This window comes from Mesoplodon bidens (genome assembly GCF_964165515.1).
Source record: "Mesoplodon bidens genome assembly, chromosome: 17".
Lineage (NCBI taxonomy): Eukaryota > Metazoa > Chordata > Mammalia > Artiodactyla > Ziphiidae > Mesoplodon > Mesoplodon bidens.
Genome location: NC_138174.1, coordinates 48,724,510 through 48,738,814, shown reverse-complemented (window position 1 = coordinate 48,738,814; position 14,305 = coordinate 48,724,510). Strand labels below are relative to the sequence as shown.

Sequence of the window (14,305 nt, the reverse complement as noted above, 5' to 3'; positions counted from 1 at the left end):
CTTGAATGTATTGTTTTTCCATGGAATAACCTTTAATCCTAATTTGAATTTTTAAATACGTTGAGTAGGCCAGCACGTGGCATCAATAACCCTTAAATGACTGCAAGGCTGGTAAAGGCAATACTTTTGGTTCCTGATTCACATCTGCTCGGAAGACTTCTTTAGCATCATTATAAAAGTCATCTTTTTCATCCAATAATAAAACGGCTAGAAGTCCTGGTGTTAACTTTCTACAGACAAACGTAACACGAATGCGTTGATCAAGGAACTTCCAAGAGACCATCTCCTTTTTAACGGCAAAGAGGGGAACGGAAGATCTCCTCCCTGAGGCACAGCTGGGAAACTAACAACCCTTGAGTGAGTGATTTCAGGATGTCTTAGTCTTATCGATGCCGACTTTGGAAAACGTACGCGCCTTGACTCACACACCCTGGGCTCTGGAAGCTGCCTCGGAGAAAGCATCGCTCCAGGTGCGCCACAGGTGTCTAAAACCACCTCCATCTGCCCTCCCACAAAACACACAATACGCTGCCCAAGCAGGTATGTTTCAGGCATTTCCACTTCTAGCCATCCCCAAAGAAACGCTCCCGAGGACCCTGGGCCGTCTCTGCCCAGCAGGGACATCCCAGGCGTCCTGGCGCGGACGTGGGTTGGTCCACAGAGATGCGCGGTCCCCAAACCCGCGGGGTCAAGCTCTCGACTCTGTCCTGGCAGAGGAGCTCCGGGGAAGCCAGCGAGACCGTCGGGGGTGGGGGGCAGCGCTAAGCTTCGCTGGATGTTAAATCCTAGGAGGCGCAGAACTTTCAAGTCCCCCAAACTGCTGAGCGAACCAGCCTGAGACGCTGCGACAGCTAAGGTCCGGGAGGCGGCTGAAAGCAGAGTGGCGGGAGCGGCCGCGAGGCCGCCAACTCGTGCGGAGAGAAGAGGAGTAAAGGCACTCACCTCCACCCATCTCTGGGCCTCGGCAAACGCGAGGGCGCAGTCGGCCTCCGCCTCCTCCATCACTTCCAGAACTAAGGGGAGAGGGGGAGAGAGAGACATAGTGGGTGCGCGGAAAGGCGGGAGTGCCGCGCGCGTCCGGCCCGCTGCTCCGGCCTCTCTCCGGCTGCAAGACGCCCGGGCTCTCTGACCCTTTGTTGCGCCCTGCAGTTTGGTAAAGTTTCGAACCCACGAGAACTTGAAGCCGGGGCTTTCTCTAAACTCCTGAAAACGCCGCGGAGACCCAGGCAGAGCGCGGGAGGCGGAGAGGGCTACCAGAGGCGGCGCGCGGCACCGGCCCCGAGGACTGTTTGGACTTCAAAAGTGGCTGCGCGGCCGCCGCCCTCCCGGAATGCCCCGCCCCGCGCACCCCCGCCGCCCACCCCCGGCCGCCCAGCCGCCGCTTCCGTCCTCCCCACCCTACCCCCAGCCACGCTCGGGGGCTCCCGGCCGCAGCGGCCTTTGTGGTCGGACAGTCTGGCGCAGGGGATGCCACCGTCCGCCAGGAGGCCGTGGCCCGGGCCACGCACCCGCTCCCGCGCCGCCCGCCGGACCGCGGCCCCGCCCGGAGGAGATGTGCCCCCGCGCCCGCATCCTGTCCGCATCCTTCCCGCCTCCGGCCGCCTGGCCGCCTTCCCTCTGCCGGGGCCCCGGGAAGCGGCGCCCTCAGGGCTCGCGGCCGCCCGGCCCGCCTGACATACCAGGAATAGCTGCTCACAACTGCACCTTTCCCAGCCAAGAAACGTCCCCCGCGGTGGAGCGCGGCCCGGCCCGCCGCCCTCACCTGCGGCCCGACTTCGCAGCGCGGCGCTCCCTCTCCGGCGGAGTCCGCTGCGCGCCCGCCCCGCCGCCAGGTGAGGACGTCCGCACTCCCGGGTCTCCGCCCCTTGCCGCGGCCAGAGCTCTCCTGGCGGCAGGTGAGGGTAGTGGCCTTGGCAGGTGCGGCCCATTTGCCCCAGCCTGGGCCAGCCCCTCTCCGCTTCGCTTCCAGGTGGGTGAGGCGGAAGATACCTGCCACCCAGGCCCCATCCCTCCGCGAAGGGTCGGAGAGGAGGGAAACCCAGCATTCTCCCGCCCTCACCCTGAGCGTCACACCCGCCACCCTGCGTGGTCTGGGAACACTTAGGGAGCAGTAAGGTGGCGGGTTATTCACCATCCGCAGGGGGCCTGGGTAGGTGCGCAGGACTGGAGGGTCGGAGGCTCAAGGGTTGCCTTACGCGGGTTCTTTTCCCACAGAAATCAGATCTCCGGAAAGGAACCTGCTCGTCTGTCTAGGCTCCCTGGAATCTCGCTTCATGCTCCTGAAGCCCTATCCGGGCCACACGTTGATGTTGTCACTGTTGGAAGAAGATAAAGATCGGTTCTTACTCCGGTAAAGGAAGCCATCCCTTTTTTTTTTTTTTTTTTTTTTCCTGGTTGATCCTCTTTTTGATGCAAAACGACGTTAAAGAGCAGAGAGACTAGTATAATGGATAGCTAAAACCTAGTTTTGCCTTATTTACCTCATCACATTTTCTGCTGAAAATATACATATTTCCCACTTAAAGATAGATATTTCAGGGCTTCCCTGGTGGCGCAGTGGTTGGGAGCCCGCCTGCCAATGCAGGGGACACGGGTTTGAGCCCTGGTCCTGGAAGATCCCACATGCCATGGAGCAACTAAGCCCGTGTGCCACAACTACTGAAGCCCGCGCGCCTAGAGCCCGTGCTCCGCAACAAGAGAAGCCACCACAATGAGAAGCCTGTGCACCGTAACCAAGAGTAGCCCCCGCTCGCCACAACTAGAGAAAGCCCGCGCGCGGCAAAGAAGACCCGACGCAGACAAAAATAAATAAATAAAATAAATTTTTTAAAAAATAGATATTTCCTCTCTACATCTCGTTCTTGAAAGAACGCTTTTCTACATAACCATATTACCATTTTCACACCTAACTAAAGCTAACCTTAATTACTTGGTATTAATATATGCCCAGTCCAGATTCAGATTCCTCCAATGGATTCCAAAATGTCTTTTACAGCTGACTTAGACCAGAACTCAAACAATAACCACACATTGCATTCGGTTACCTCTTTTTTTTTTTTAGCCTAGAATAGCCTCCTCCTTCTCTCCCACTCTACCCCCTCCCCGTTTTTAGAATGACATTATCTTCTTAAAAAGAAACTAGGCAGACTTCTAGATTTGTCTTATGGCTTCTCTGTGGTGTCTTCAACATAGTTCTCTTCCCTCACTATTTCCTGTTACCTAGAAGTTAGATCTAAAGGCTGGATTAAACTCATTTACACTTCTGAATAAAGATTTCACCAGCATCCTTCCCGATTGGGGTGACTTCTAGAGGAATTTGTTATGTTTATTTCCATCCAACCCTTTTTTCACTGGCGTTGTCTGTAATCAGTGGGTCTGTTTAGAAGAGCTCACAGTTGTTCCTGCTAAAGTGGGAAACCGTTGACTGGATCATCTCTCTGCCTCCTAACGACACCATGATCAGGACAAACCCAAAATGAGGATGAAAGGATAAACGAAACTAGGAAGAAATTTCTTTCCGGCTATTCAAGACCTGTTCTATTAAATATTTAGTGAGCACATTATATGTGTAATGTGCTGGGTATCATAAGTGTTACAAAAATTTTTAAATTTTAGACAGTGAATCCTATGGACTGCCAACCCAGTAGAAAGACAGACATTCTGCAAGCTTCATGAGAGTTACTGTTACTACAGTTGTTTTATATATATATATATATATATATATATATATATATATATATATATATATATATATATACTATACCATTTAAAGCTACTGCTGTGTCACTTGACTTACAGCTTTGGGGGCAGCAGCCCAGGATGGCAAGAAGTGCACAGGCTTGGGAACCTGTATGACTAAGGTTACCAAGTTACCAGATTCTGTGAGCTTCAATTTCCTCACCTGAAAAATGTGGCGATGATAACTACTTCAAAGGGTTCTTGTGAGAATTAAATGTGATGGTGTATGTAAAAGCCAAGGGCATTGCTTGGCATGGAGCAGGCACTTAATAAATGGTGGTTATTTCTCGTTCGTCTCTCTCTAACAGTAGTGTGTCAAATATGGATTTTTCCTAATAAGTGGGAATTTCATTTATTTGCTCAAATACTCACAGGAAAAGAGCTATAGGGTACTGCAAATTCTGTTTCAAGTCAGCTCAAGCACCAGCCATTTCTCTCTCTTTAGTGTTGCAGATTTGCAACTCACAAGACCCAAATCCAGTTCTTTGTGTCTTACCATCGGTCATTAGAGTGTTTTATCCTTTTGGAAAGATTTATACAGCTCTATAGAGAAAGGTAACCTGCCTTAGGAGTTAAAAATGAAATTCACAAAAACAAAACATCACAGATATTATTTATTTTCCAAAAGAATTTGAGGTGCCTTTCAATATTTAAATACATAAAACAGTACAATTGTCATGTTCTTATATATTAGTGATGAACTGAACTGTTGGTAGGAGAAAGTGACCCATCTTTCTGGAAGATAATTTTGCAATAAATATTAAAAGTTTTTAAAATGCCCACGTTCTACTGCAGCAATCCTACTTCTGGGAATTTATCCTAAGGATATGAGTGAAGATATATGCACACAATGAGCATCTGCAGTGGACACAGAGATGCACTGGCCAAACCTCCCTTTGGAAGTCTACCTCGGCCACAGAGTGCAGCCTCACCTGAGGCCATGCCCCTGCCAGAGCAGCCCTTGTCTGGTGACTGAATGACTTGAGGTTATAAAAGCCCAGTCATTTCCACCCAATTCAGGACAACTCTGATGCGCCCTTTCTGTAGAGATGAGGTCTGTTGAAGCAGTCAGCCTGTCATAGTTGAGCTTCTCCCTGGCCCATTGCTGTTCCTTCCCTCTTCACTTCCCTGGGGTCAATCCCTAATAAATATTTTATGTTTCAAGCGGCATTTCTGTCAGTTTCTGGAGGACTCAACCTGTGATGGCATTACACATGACTTGCTAGAAATGAGAATCTCGAAGGAATCTAAACGATAGGGATGGTGGAGTAAATTACGGTTCTTCCATAGAGTGAGATATTGTTCAGTCAATAAAAATGTAAAAGGATGTTCAATGACACAGAGAGATGTTTAAAAATATATTACAAAGTGGGGAAAAAACCATCTATAAAGCACCCAAATTTGTGATTGCATTTTTATTTATTTATTTATTTATTTATTTTTACATCTTTATTGGAGTATAATTGCTTTACAATGGTGTGTTAGTTTCTGCTGTATAACAAAGTGAATCAGTTATACATATACATATGTTCCCATATCTCTTCCCTCTTGCGTCTCCCTCCCTCCCGCCCTCCCTATCCCACCCCTCTAGGTGGTCACAAAGCACCAAGCACCTGTGCTATGTGGCTGCTTCCCACTAGCTATCTATTTTACGTTTGGTAGTGTACATATGTCCACGCCACTCTCTCACTTTGTCCCAGTTTACCCTTCCCCCTCCCCATATCCTCAAGTCCATTCTCTAGTAGGTCTGTGTCTTTATTCCTGTCTTACCCCTAGGTTCTTCATGACATTTTTTTTCTTAAATTCCATATATATGTGTTTTGCACAGCAAAGGAAACCATAAGCATTTTTTTTAATTGGGTATAGTTGTTTTACAATGTTATGTTACTTTCTACTGTACAGCAAAGTGGAGTTCCCTGTGCTCTACAGCAGGTTCTCATTAGTTATCTATTATATATATATTTGTGTGTATACGTCAATCCCAATCTCCCAATTCATCCCACTGATTGTATTTTTAAAATGCATAATTTTCCACATAGAACAAATTGGAAAAAACTCCACTCCCTCCCAAAAAATGGGAGTTCCCTGGTGGCCTAGTGGTTAGGATTGCAGGCTTTCACTGATGTGGCCGGGGTTCAGTCCCTGGTCAGGGAACTGAGATCCTGCAAGCCACACAGCACAGCCAAAACAAAACGAAATGAAACTCCATCCAAAGTTTAACACTGGTTGAATGGACATTTCATACTTCTCTCTCGTCTACAATTTTTTGGTAAGAGACATGTATACTACTTTTATAAACGAAAACATTTGTATGACACAAAGAGACGTCCAAAATTGACTTTCTATCTCATCCCACAAACTTCCCCTTGCCTCCCCTGACTTGTAAATGGTACCACACCTGAAATTTGGGGGTCATGCTGGACTTCCGCATCTCTTACCTCCATGCCCACCCCATCCCCAGTCCTGTGCGTTCTGTCTCCTCAATATCACTCCACTTGGCCCCTCTTACTCATCCTCATTTCCACTTTAGTTCAGGCCCTCATTAGCTCTCAGCCAGATTTCAGAAATTGTATGACCTTCCTAAAATTAAATCTTATCATTCTACCCAATTAGCTTCTCCTTCAAGGACTCCCAGTTGCCAGCTTAAGGGCCGTCTGATCGTTGCCAGCACATTGACATCCTCAGGACTTGCTGCTGCCCTCTTCTCTAACCATGTGTCTTAACCCATATTTTTCCCTTTGTGAGAAACGTGCTTCTCTCCCTTTCTTTGCCTGGCTTTCTCCTACGTATTCTTCCAGGCTCAATTCAGGCCTCTTCCTTCTCAGAACCCTTCAAAATATCTTTGCAGATCATCCTGGGCTACATTAGGTACCCCTTCTTTTTTTAAAAAATTAATTTATTTATTTATTGGCTGTGTTGAGTCTTCCTTGCCGTGCGTGGCCTTTCCCTAGTTGCAGCGAGCAGGGGCTACTCTTCATTGTGGTGTGCGGGCTTCTCATTGCGGTGGCTTCTCTTGTTGTGGAGCATACGCTCTAGGCACGTGGGCTTCAGTAGTTGTGGCATGCGGGCTCAGTAGTTGTGGCTCGTGGGCTCTAGAGCACAGGCTCAGTAGTTGTGGCTCACAGGCTTAGTTGCTCCGCGGCATATGGGATCTTCCCGGATCAGGGCTCGAACCGTGTCCCCTGCATTGGCAGGCGTATTCTTAACCACTGATCCACCAGGGAAGCCCAGGTACCTTTTCTTTATGTAATCATAGCCCCTTCAATCACGAGGTATTATACTGTCTGTCTTCCTCATAGAACTATGAGCAACTTAGGAGTGCCTAACTCTGCCTGACACGTATCTGGTATTCAACAATTGCTTATTGACTGGTGTGCGTATGGGTATAAAATATATAACTTAATGCACAGAAGTAATAAAACATTAATAGGAGCAGAGTAGAAAACACCAATGATTACTGAAGGTAATATAAGAATTTCCTTACAGTAGGATTTCCCAACAGGTATACTATTGACAATCTGGGCTGGATAATTCTTTGTCATAAGAGATTGTCTTGTGCATTGTAGGATATTTAGCAGCATCCCTGGCCTCCACCCACTAGATGCTAGTAGCACCCTTGTAGCTGTGACAATCAAAAATGTTTCCAGGGCTTCCATGGTGGTGCAGTGGTTGAGAGTCCGCCTGCCGATGCACGGGACACGGGTTCGTGCCCCGGCCTGGGAAGATCCCACATGCCGCAGAGCGGCTGGGCCCGTGAGCCATGGCCGCTGAGCCTGCACGTCCGGAGCCTGTGCTCCGCAACGGGAGAGGCCACAGCAGTGAGAGGCCCACGTACCGCAAAAAAAAAAAAAAAAAAAATGTCTCCAGACATTGCCAAATGTCTCCTGGGGGCCAAATCACCACCAGTTGAGAACCACTGCTCTACAGGGAGAGACTGGCTTCATTGATTAGTGCTTTGGTTCAGTAGAGGTGCCCAAGGTTTTTTAAACAAGTGTGTGGGGTAGAGTAGAGAGGAGTTAGGTGAATTGGGGGAAAGGAGTTACTCTGTGTTACGAAAGAGGAAGGGGCAGGGAAGCACTGGGCTGGATGAAGCCTGGGGCAAAGATGATAAGAACGAAGGGACTTTGTGGCTGGAAAGAACTGCAAGAAGAGACAGGTACAGTGGAAACACTTCTAATAAAATAACTGAGTTTTATACTCTGGTTGAATATGGTTCATAAAAAGGTCAACCCTCGTGGATTCAGATAGCCAACATCCGAATGGCCGGTATATTTCTCACGCTTATAAAACACGTTTATTAACAGGAAGAATCACTCCTAGAAGGTAGATGAAAAAATATATTAAATATAATGACATTTTCTCTGTTTGTAGATGATAAGATCTTGTATAGAGAAAATTCTAAAGAATCCACCAAAAAGCTTACAACCAATAAAAGAATTCAGTAAAGTTGTGGATACAAAATCAACATACAAAAATTATTTGCATTTCTATACACTAACAACAAACTACCTGAAAAAGAAAGAAAATAATCCTATTTTAAAACAATAAAGTACTTAGAAATAGATTTACCCAAGGAGGTTAAAGATCTGTATACTGAAAATTACAAGAGACTGATGAAAGAAATTAAAGAAGACACAAATTCTAAATGAAAAGATATCCAGTGTTCATGGATTAGAAGAATTAATATTGTTAAAATGTCCACATTACCCAAAGTCATCTATAGATTCAGTGCAATCCCTATTAAAATTCCAATGGCATTTTCCAAAGCAATAGAAAAAACAATTGACAAACGTGTACAGAGCCACAAAAGACCCCGCATAGTCAAAGCAATCTTGAGAAAGAAGAGCAAAACTGGAGGTATCACACTTTCTGATTTCAAATTTTATTACAAAGCTATAGTACTCTAAATAGTATGATACTAGCATGAATATAGACACATAGACCAATGCAAGAGAATCAAGAGCCCAGAAGGAAACTCACAAATATATAGTCACCTATTATTTGACATGGGAGCCAAGAATACATATTAGGAAAGTATAGTCTCTTCAGTAAATGGTGTTGGGAAAACCAGATATTCACATGCTAAAGAATGAAATTGGACCCTTATTTTATACCGTTCACAGAAACTAACAGGAAATAAATTAATTGTAATATCTGAAACCGAAAAACTCCTAGAAAAAAATAGGGAGAAAGCTGCTTGACACTGGTCTTGACAATGATTTTTGGATGACACAGGAAGTACAGGCAACAAAAGCAAAAATAAGCCAGTGGGACTACATCAAACTAAAAAGCTTCTGCACAGCAAAGGAAACAATCAACAAAATGAAAGGTAATCTACAGAATGTAGATGGAAAAAGTATTTGCAAACCATCTATTTGATAAGAGGTTAATATTTGAAATATATAAGGAATTCATACAACTCAACAGCACACACAAAAATCTGATTTAAAAAATAGACATTTTTCTAAAGAAGACATACAAATGGCCAACAGGCACATGAAAAGATGCTCAGCATCACTAATCATCAGGGAAATGCATATCAGAATCACAATGAGATATCATCCTACACCTGTTAGAATGGTTATCATCAGACAAGAGATAAGTGTTGGCACGAATGCTGGGAAAAGGGAACCCTGTGCACTGTTGGTGGGAATGTAAATTGATACAGCTAATACGGAAAATAGTATGGCGATGCCTCAAAAAATTAAAAATTGAACTATCCTGTAATCCAGTAATTCCATTTCTGAATGTATATTTGAAGGAAATGAAGTCAGTATCTTGAAGAGGTATCTGCAACCCCATATCCATTGCAGCAACATTCACAATAGCCAAGACATGGAAATAACCAAAGTGTCCATCAATGGATAAATGGATAAAGAAAATATACACATATATTAGATATATATATATATATAATCTTAAAACACCAAACTCATAGAAATAGAGACTAGAATGGTGATTGCCAGGGGCAGGGACTGGTGAAAATGGAAAGATGGTCAAAGGATACAAACTTCCAGATTGAAGATGAATAAGTCCTGGGGATCTAATGTACGGCATAGTAACTATAGTTAACAATACCTTATTATATACTTGAAAGTTACCAAGAGTATAACTTAAGTGTTATAACCCCCAAAAAAGAAGAAATGGTAATTATGTAAGGTGATGGAAGTGTTAACTAACCTTATTATGGTAATCATTTCGCAATTACACGTGTATCAAATCATCATGTTGTACACCTTAAGCTTACACAATGTTATATGTCAATATACGTTATATGTCTCAATAAAGCTGGAAAAAATAAAAGTTCATGTAAACAGAAAATATATATATATATAATGATAAAATTCTAATTATCCCATCTTTGTCCACAAAAATATATCCTTCAGTGTTGGTAATTAAAGGATTACGGATGTTGTCAGTACCTACACAATGATATTCAGAAAGGTAGGTTTAATCCTACATTTGGAAATGGAAGCCAGGGAGAAAAAAGTAGCCACAGTGTTACAGACAATATTTAAGAAATGAAGGTAAGGGGCTTCCCTGGTGGCGCAGTGGTTGAGAGTCTGCCTGCTAATGCAGGGGACACGGGTTCGAGCCCTGGTCTGGGAGGATCCCACATGCCGCGGAGCAACTAGGCCCGTGAGCCACGACTACTGAGCCTGCGCGTCTGGAGCCTGTGCTCCGCAACAAGAGGCCGCGATAGTGACAGGCCCGCGCACCGCGATGAAGAGTGGCCCCCGCTTGCCACAACTAGAGAAAGCCCTCGCACAGAAACGAAGACGCAACACAGCAAAAATAAAATAAATTAATTAATAAAAACTCCTACCCCCAACATCTTCTTAAAAAAAAAAAAAAAAAGAAATGAAGGTAAGAGGGAGGAATGTAGATGTGCAGGAAGCAGAAAGGGAAAATATTCTAGGTGAATCCTGTATTATATCACTCCCCCAAAAGGCAGACAAATACGGAGGAAGTTTTCAGTACAGCCTTAAGATGATGATAATGAGTGCTTTGCCCAGTGGATAAAGGCAGGGGTCCTAAACACATCTTCTGAATCTGCTAGAGTAGATGGGATAGTCTAGATAGAAGCCCTTGACTCTTACTGACCTTCCCCCTGTGTGCACAGACAGCTCATTAAGAGACCAGTAGAGACGGTAACTTTCAAAATATGGGACCAACCCCATAATTTGAAGAGTAGTTGGTTATTTTCTTCCTACTGTAAAGATCTTAAGGCTTTGGGGTTTTTTGTTTTGTTTCATTTTTTCGGCACGTACAAGAGTTTCCTATCGTTGAACTCAAATGATTTAACAGAGAATCTAAGACTTTGGTTTTTGTTGGGGTTTTTTTGTTGTTAAGGTCCTGCATTCTAGCCAGATTTGCAAAACCACACTATAATTCTCTGATAGCAGTAAGATCAAAAGGACTTACCCTAAAATTATCTTTAAAATAAACTATTGGGGCTTCTGGGTAAGAAGAAAGAGGGAATGTCTGTTTACTAAACTTCTCTTCCTGCAACCTAGTGAAATGAGTAAACTGAACTCTGTATTTTCCCTAAAAGGATATATTTAGTAATGATAATCAAAGATAAGAATAGTCAAGCCCTGCTTTCTCTAAAACATTTTCTTTCTTAGTGATTTTATGTTCTGGCACAGAAGTTCTACCTGGCCTCTCATTAAGTTTACTTGAAACGAGCAACAACATTACTGTCTGTTCAACTTGTTCTGCTAAAAAAAAAAACAGGAAGAAAAATTAAGCACAGCATTTACTGTGTTATTAACTTAGAATTGTAATAGCCATTTTTATTTATATTTTGAAGTATAAAAGATTTCATTTTGGGCTTCCCTGGTGGCGCAGTGGTTGAGAGTCCGCCTGCCGATGCAGGGGACACGGGTTCGTGCCCCGGTCTGGGGGGATCCCACATGCCACGGAGCGGCTGGGCCCGTGAGCCATGGCCGCTGAGCCTGCGTGTCCGGAGCCTGTGCTCCGCAACGGGAGAGGCCACAACAGTGAGAGGCCCGCGTACCGGAAAAAAAAAAAAAAAAAAAAAAAAGATTTCATTTTATTTTTGCAGAGAGGAAACAGCCATATATTATAAGAAACTTGTAAAAATTCAAACTACATTTTTTAAAATAACCCCTTCATTCTTCCTATTCTGTGACTAGTGGGTGGATATTGAAAAAAATATTAGCTTCAAAAAGGAAAGGTTTCCAAAACTACAAAATGGACTGGCCTGGGGAATAAGAGACCTAAGTTGTGCTCCTAGATTTAGCCCTAGTAGTTGTCTGGGCATCAGTAGTGAGATCAGAGTGATCTCTAGCACATCTCATGCTCACCATCATGCAGAGTGAAGAGACCTTACAAAACAGCTATGAAATGAACCCCTTGGGACTTCCATGGTGGTCCAGTGGGTAAGACTCTGCATTCTCAATGCAGGGAGCCCGGGTTCATTCCTGGTGGGGAACTAGATCCCTCATGCATGCTGCAACTAAGAGTCCACATGCCACAGTAGGAAGTCCGCACAATGCAATGAAGATCCCGAGTGCCACAACTAAGACCCAGCAAAGCCTAAATAAACAAACAAACAAACAAACAAATAAATAAATATTCTACCTTTAAAAAAAGAAAAAGAAGAAAGAAAGAACTGAAGCCTTTGTCTATTCTTCAGAGTTCCAGCACAGCCATGAAATAGTCTACACAGAGGAGAGTCAGGTGTTCCCTCAAGGATTGGAAATGACCACAGAAGAGGCCAGCTTTGGTCCCACCTCCTTCAGAAAGTTCTTTATGAAACAAAGCAAAGGGATTTCCTTGAATGTATGGGCCACTTTGTTTATTTATTTATTTTTATTTATTTATTTATTTTAAACAACAGCAATTTTTTAAAAATTAATTAATTTATTTTTGGCTGCATTGGGTCTTTATTGCTGCACGCGAGCTTTCTCTAGCTGCGGTGAGCGGGGGCCATTCTTCATTGCCGCGCGTGGGCTTCTCATTGTGGTGGCTTCTCTTGCTGTGGAGCACAGGCTCTAGGCACGTGGGCTTCAGTAGTTGTGGTACGTGGGCTCAGTAGTTGTGGCTCGCAGGCTCTAGAGCGCAGGCTCAGTAGTTGTGGCACACAGGCTTAGTTGCTCTGCGGCTTGTGGGATATTCCCAGAATAGGGCTTGAACCCGTGTCCCCTGCATTGGCAGGCGGATGCTTAACCACTGCATTACCAGGGAAGTCCCCCTGTGTGCATTCTTGTGTCTAAGGATGTCTAATGAGTCCTAGAGAGAAACCAACTCCTGTACGTAGTGAGTGGAATATTCTCAAAGTAGGATGGAAGTTGGCCCTGTGAAATATTTATGAAAGGTGTTTTCTCCAACAAACAAGTACAGGGTGGACTCTGATGTGGGGCAGAATGGCTAGGAAGCTGGATATACCTGCAAAAGGTTTAACTCTTTTGCCTTAGATTCGAGATATAGTTATATTCAAAGTATAGATGTAAGGTAGTGGTGGACATTGTTATATTCTAATTCTCTCCTGAAGTGTGGAGACCTTTGGTAAAGTTGGATACACAGCTTTATGTTAGTGGTGCTTTGAAGGGTACGGTAATGTCCTACATGAGGCAAAGTGCTACCTGGGAAAGATCAGTGTCTGTCATAGTTGAATGACTGAAACAGAAGTTGACAATTCAGGGGCTTCCCTGGTGGCGCAGTGGTTGAGAGTCCGCCTGCCGATGCGGGAGACGCGGGTTCGTGCCCCGGTCCGGGAGGATCCCACATGCTGCTGAGCAGCTGGGCCCGTGAGCCGTGGCCACTAAGCCTGCGCGTCCGGAGCCTGTGCTCCACAACGGGAGAGGCCACAACAGTGAGAGGCCCGCGTACAGCAAAAAAGAAAAAAAAAAAAAAATTGACAATTCAGCAGAAGCATACAATTGAACCAGAGAAGGCTGGAGATACATATGTTCTTAAAAATCCTTGGAGATATTTGGGGAAGCTAGAATAGTCATTCAAGGCATTCTATTTGAAAATTAAAGGAGATGTAACTCCAAAAGATCAAAGATTTAGGAATACCCAAGAGACACCTGGGTATCATATGCATTTATGAACTGACTTTATTCTCCTAGTGGTGGAATAGGCCAGAAGAATGTTACTTACCCATCATTTCACTTTCTAAAATCTTATTAATAATTATACCATGGCCAAATTTTCAATAATTTTTATCTTCCTATAACATATTTAAAAATAAATCTAAATTAAGGGGCCTTGATGTGTCTATTTCTGCTTTCAATTTCATCATTTTTTGCTTTTCATATTTTGAAGTCTATTTTTTGGTGCAAGCATTTAGGTTTGCTATGTCTTCTGGATGGATAGACTCTTTTGTTATTATGTAATGTTCCTCTTTGTTTCTGTTTTTTATGTTTTGTATTATCCTGGTATCTACTTTACTGTTAATAATAAAGCCACTCTTAACTTCCTTCTAAAAAAAGACAAAAAACAAACCTAAATTGATAAGCTTCAATAGCCTAGGTTTTCACCATTTTGAAAGAAAAATTTTACTTGACAACACCTACAATAAATTATCAATTTAATT

At 44.0% G+C, this 14,305-nt stretch overlaps 1 protein-coding gene across 11 annotated transcripts in view; it reads right to left on the bottom strand.

Annotated features, from left to right (window-relative positions):
* The window catches only part of LMO7 (LIM domain 7), a 202,709-nt gene extending 201,119 nt beyond the window's left edge, over positions 1 to 1,590 (bottom strand). For 9 of the 11 annotated variants that reach the window (XM_081214816.1, XM_081214817.1, XM_081214810.1 and 6 more), the window contains exons 1-2: positions 1,403 to 1,590; positions 943 to 1,013 (exon numbers count right to left, since the gene is read on the bottom strand). In XM_081214816.1, the coding sequence (XP_081070942.1) occupies positions 943 to 1,013; positions 1,403 to 1,583 (252 nt within the window). In that variant the 5' untranslated portion in view covers positions 1,584 to 1,590. Of the gene's footprint in view, positions 1 to 942; positions 1,014 to 1,167; positions 1,322 to 1,402 lie in introns of those variants that run through there. The other 2 variants (XM_081214813.1, XM_081214814.1) reach the window with 2 other exon arrangements.
* Between the last annotated feature and the right edge of the window lie 12,715 nt (positions 1,591 to 14,305).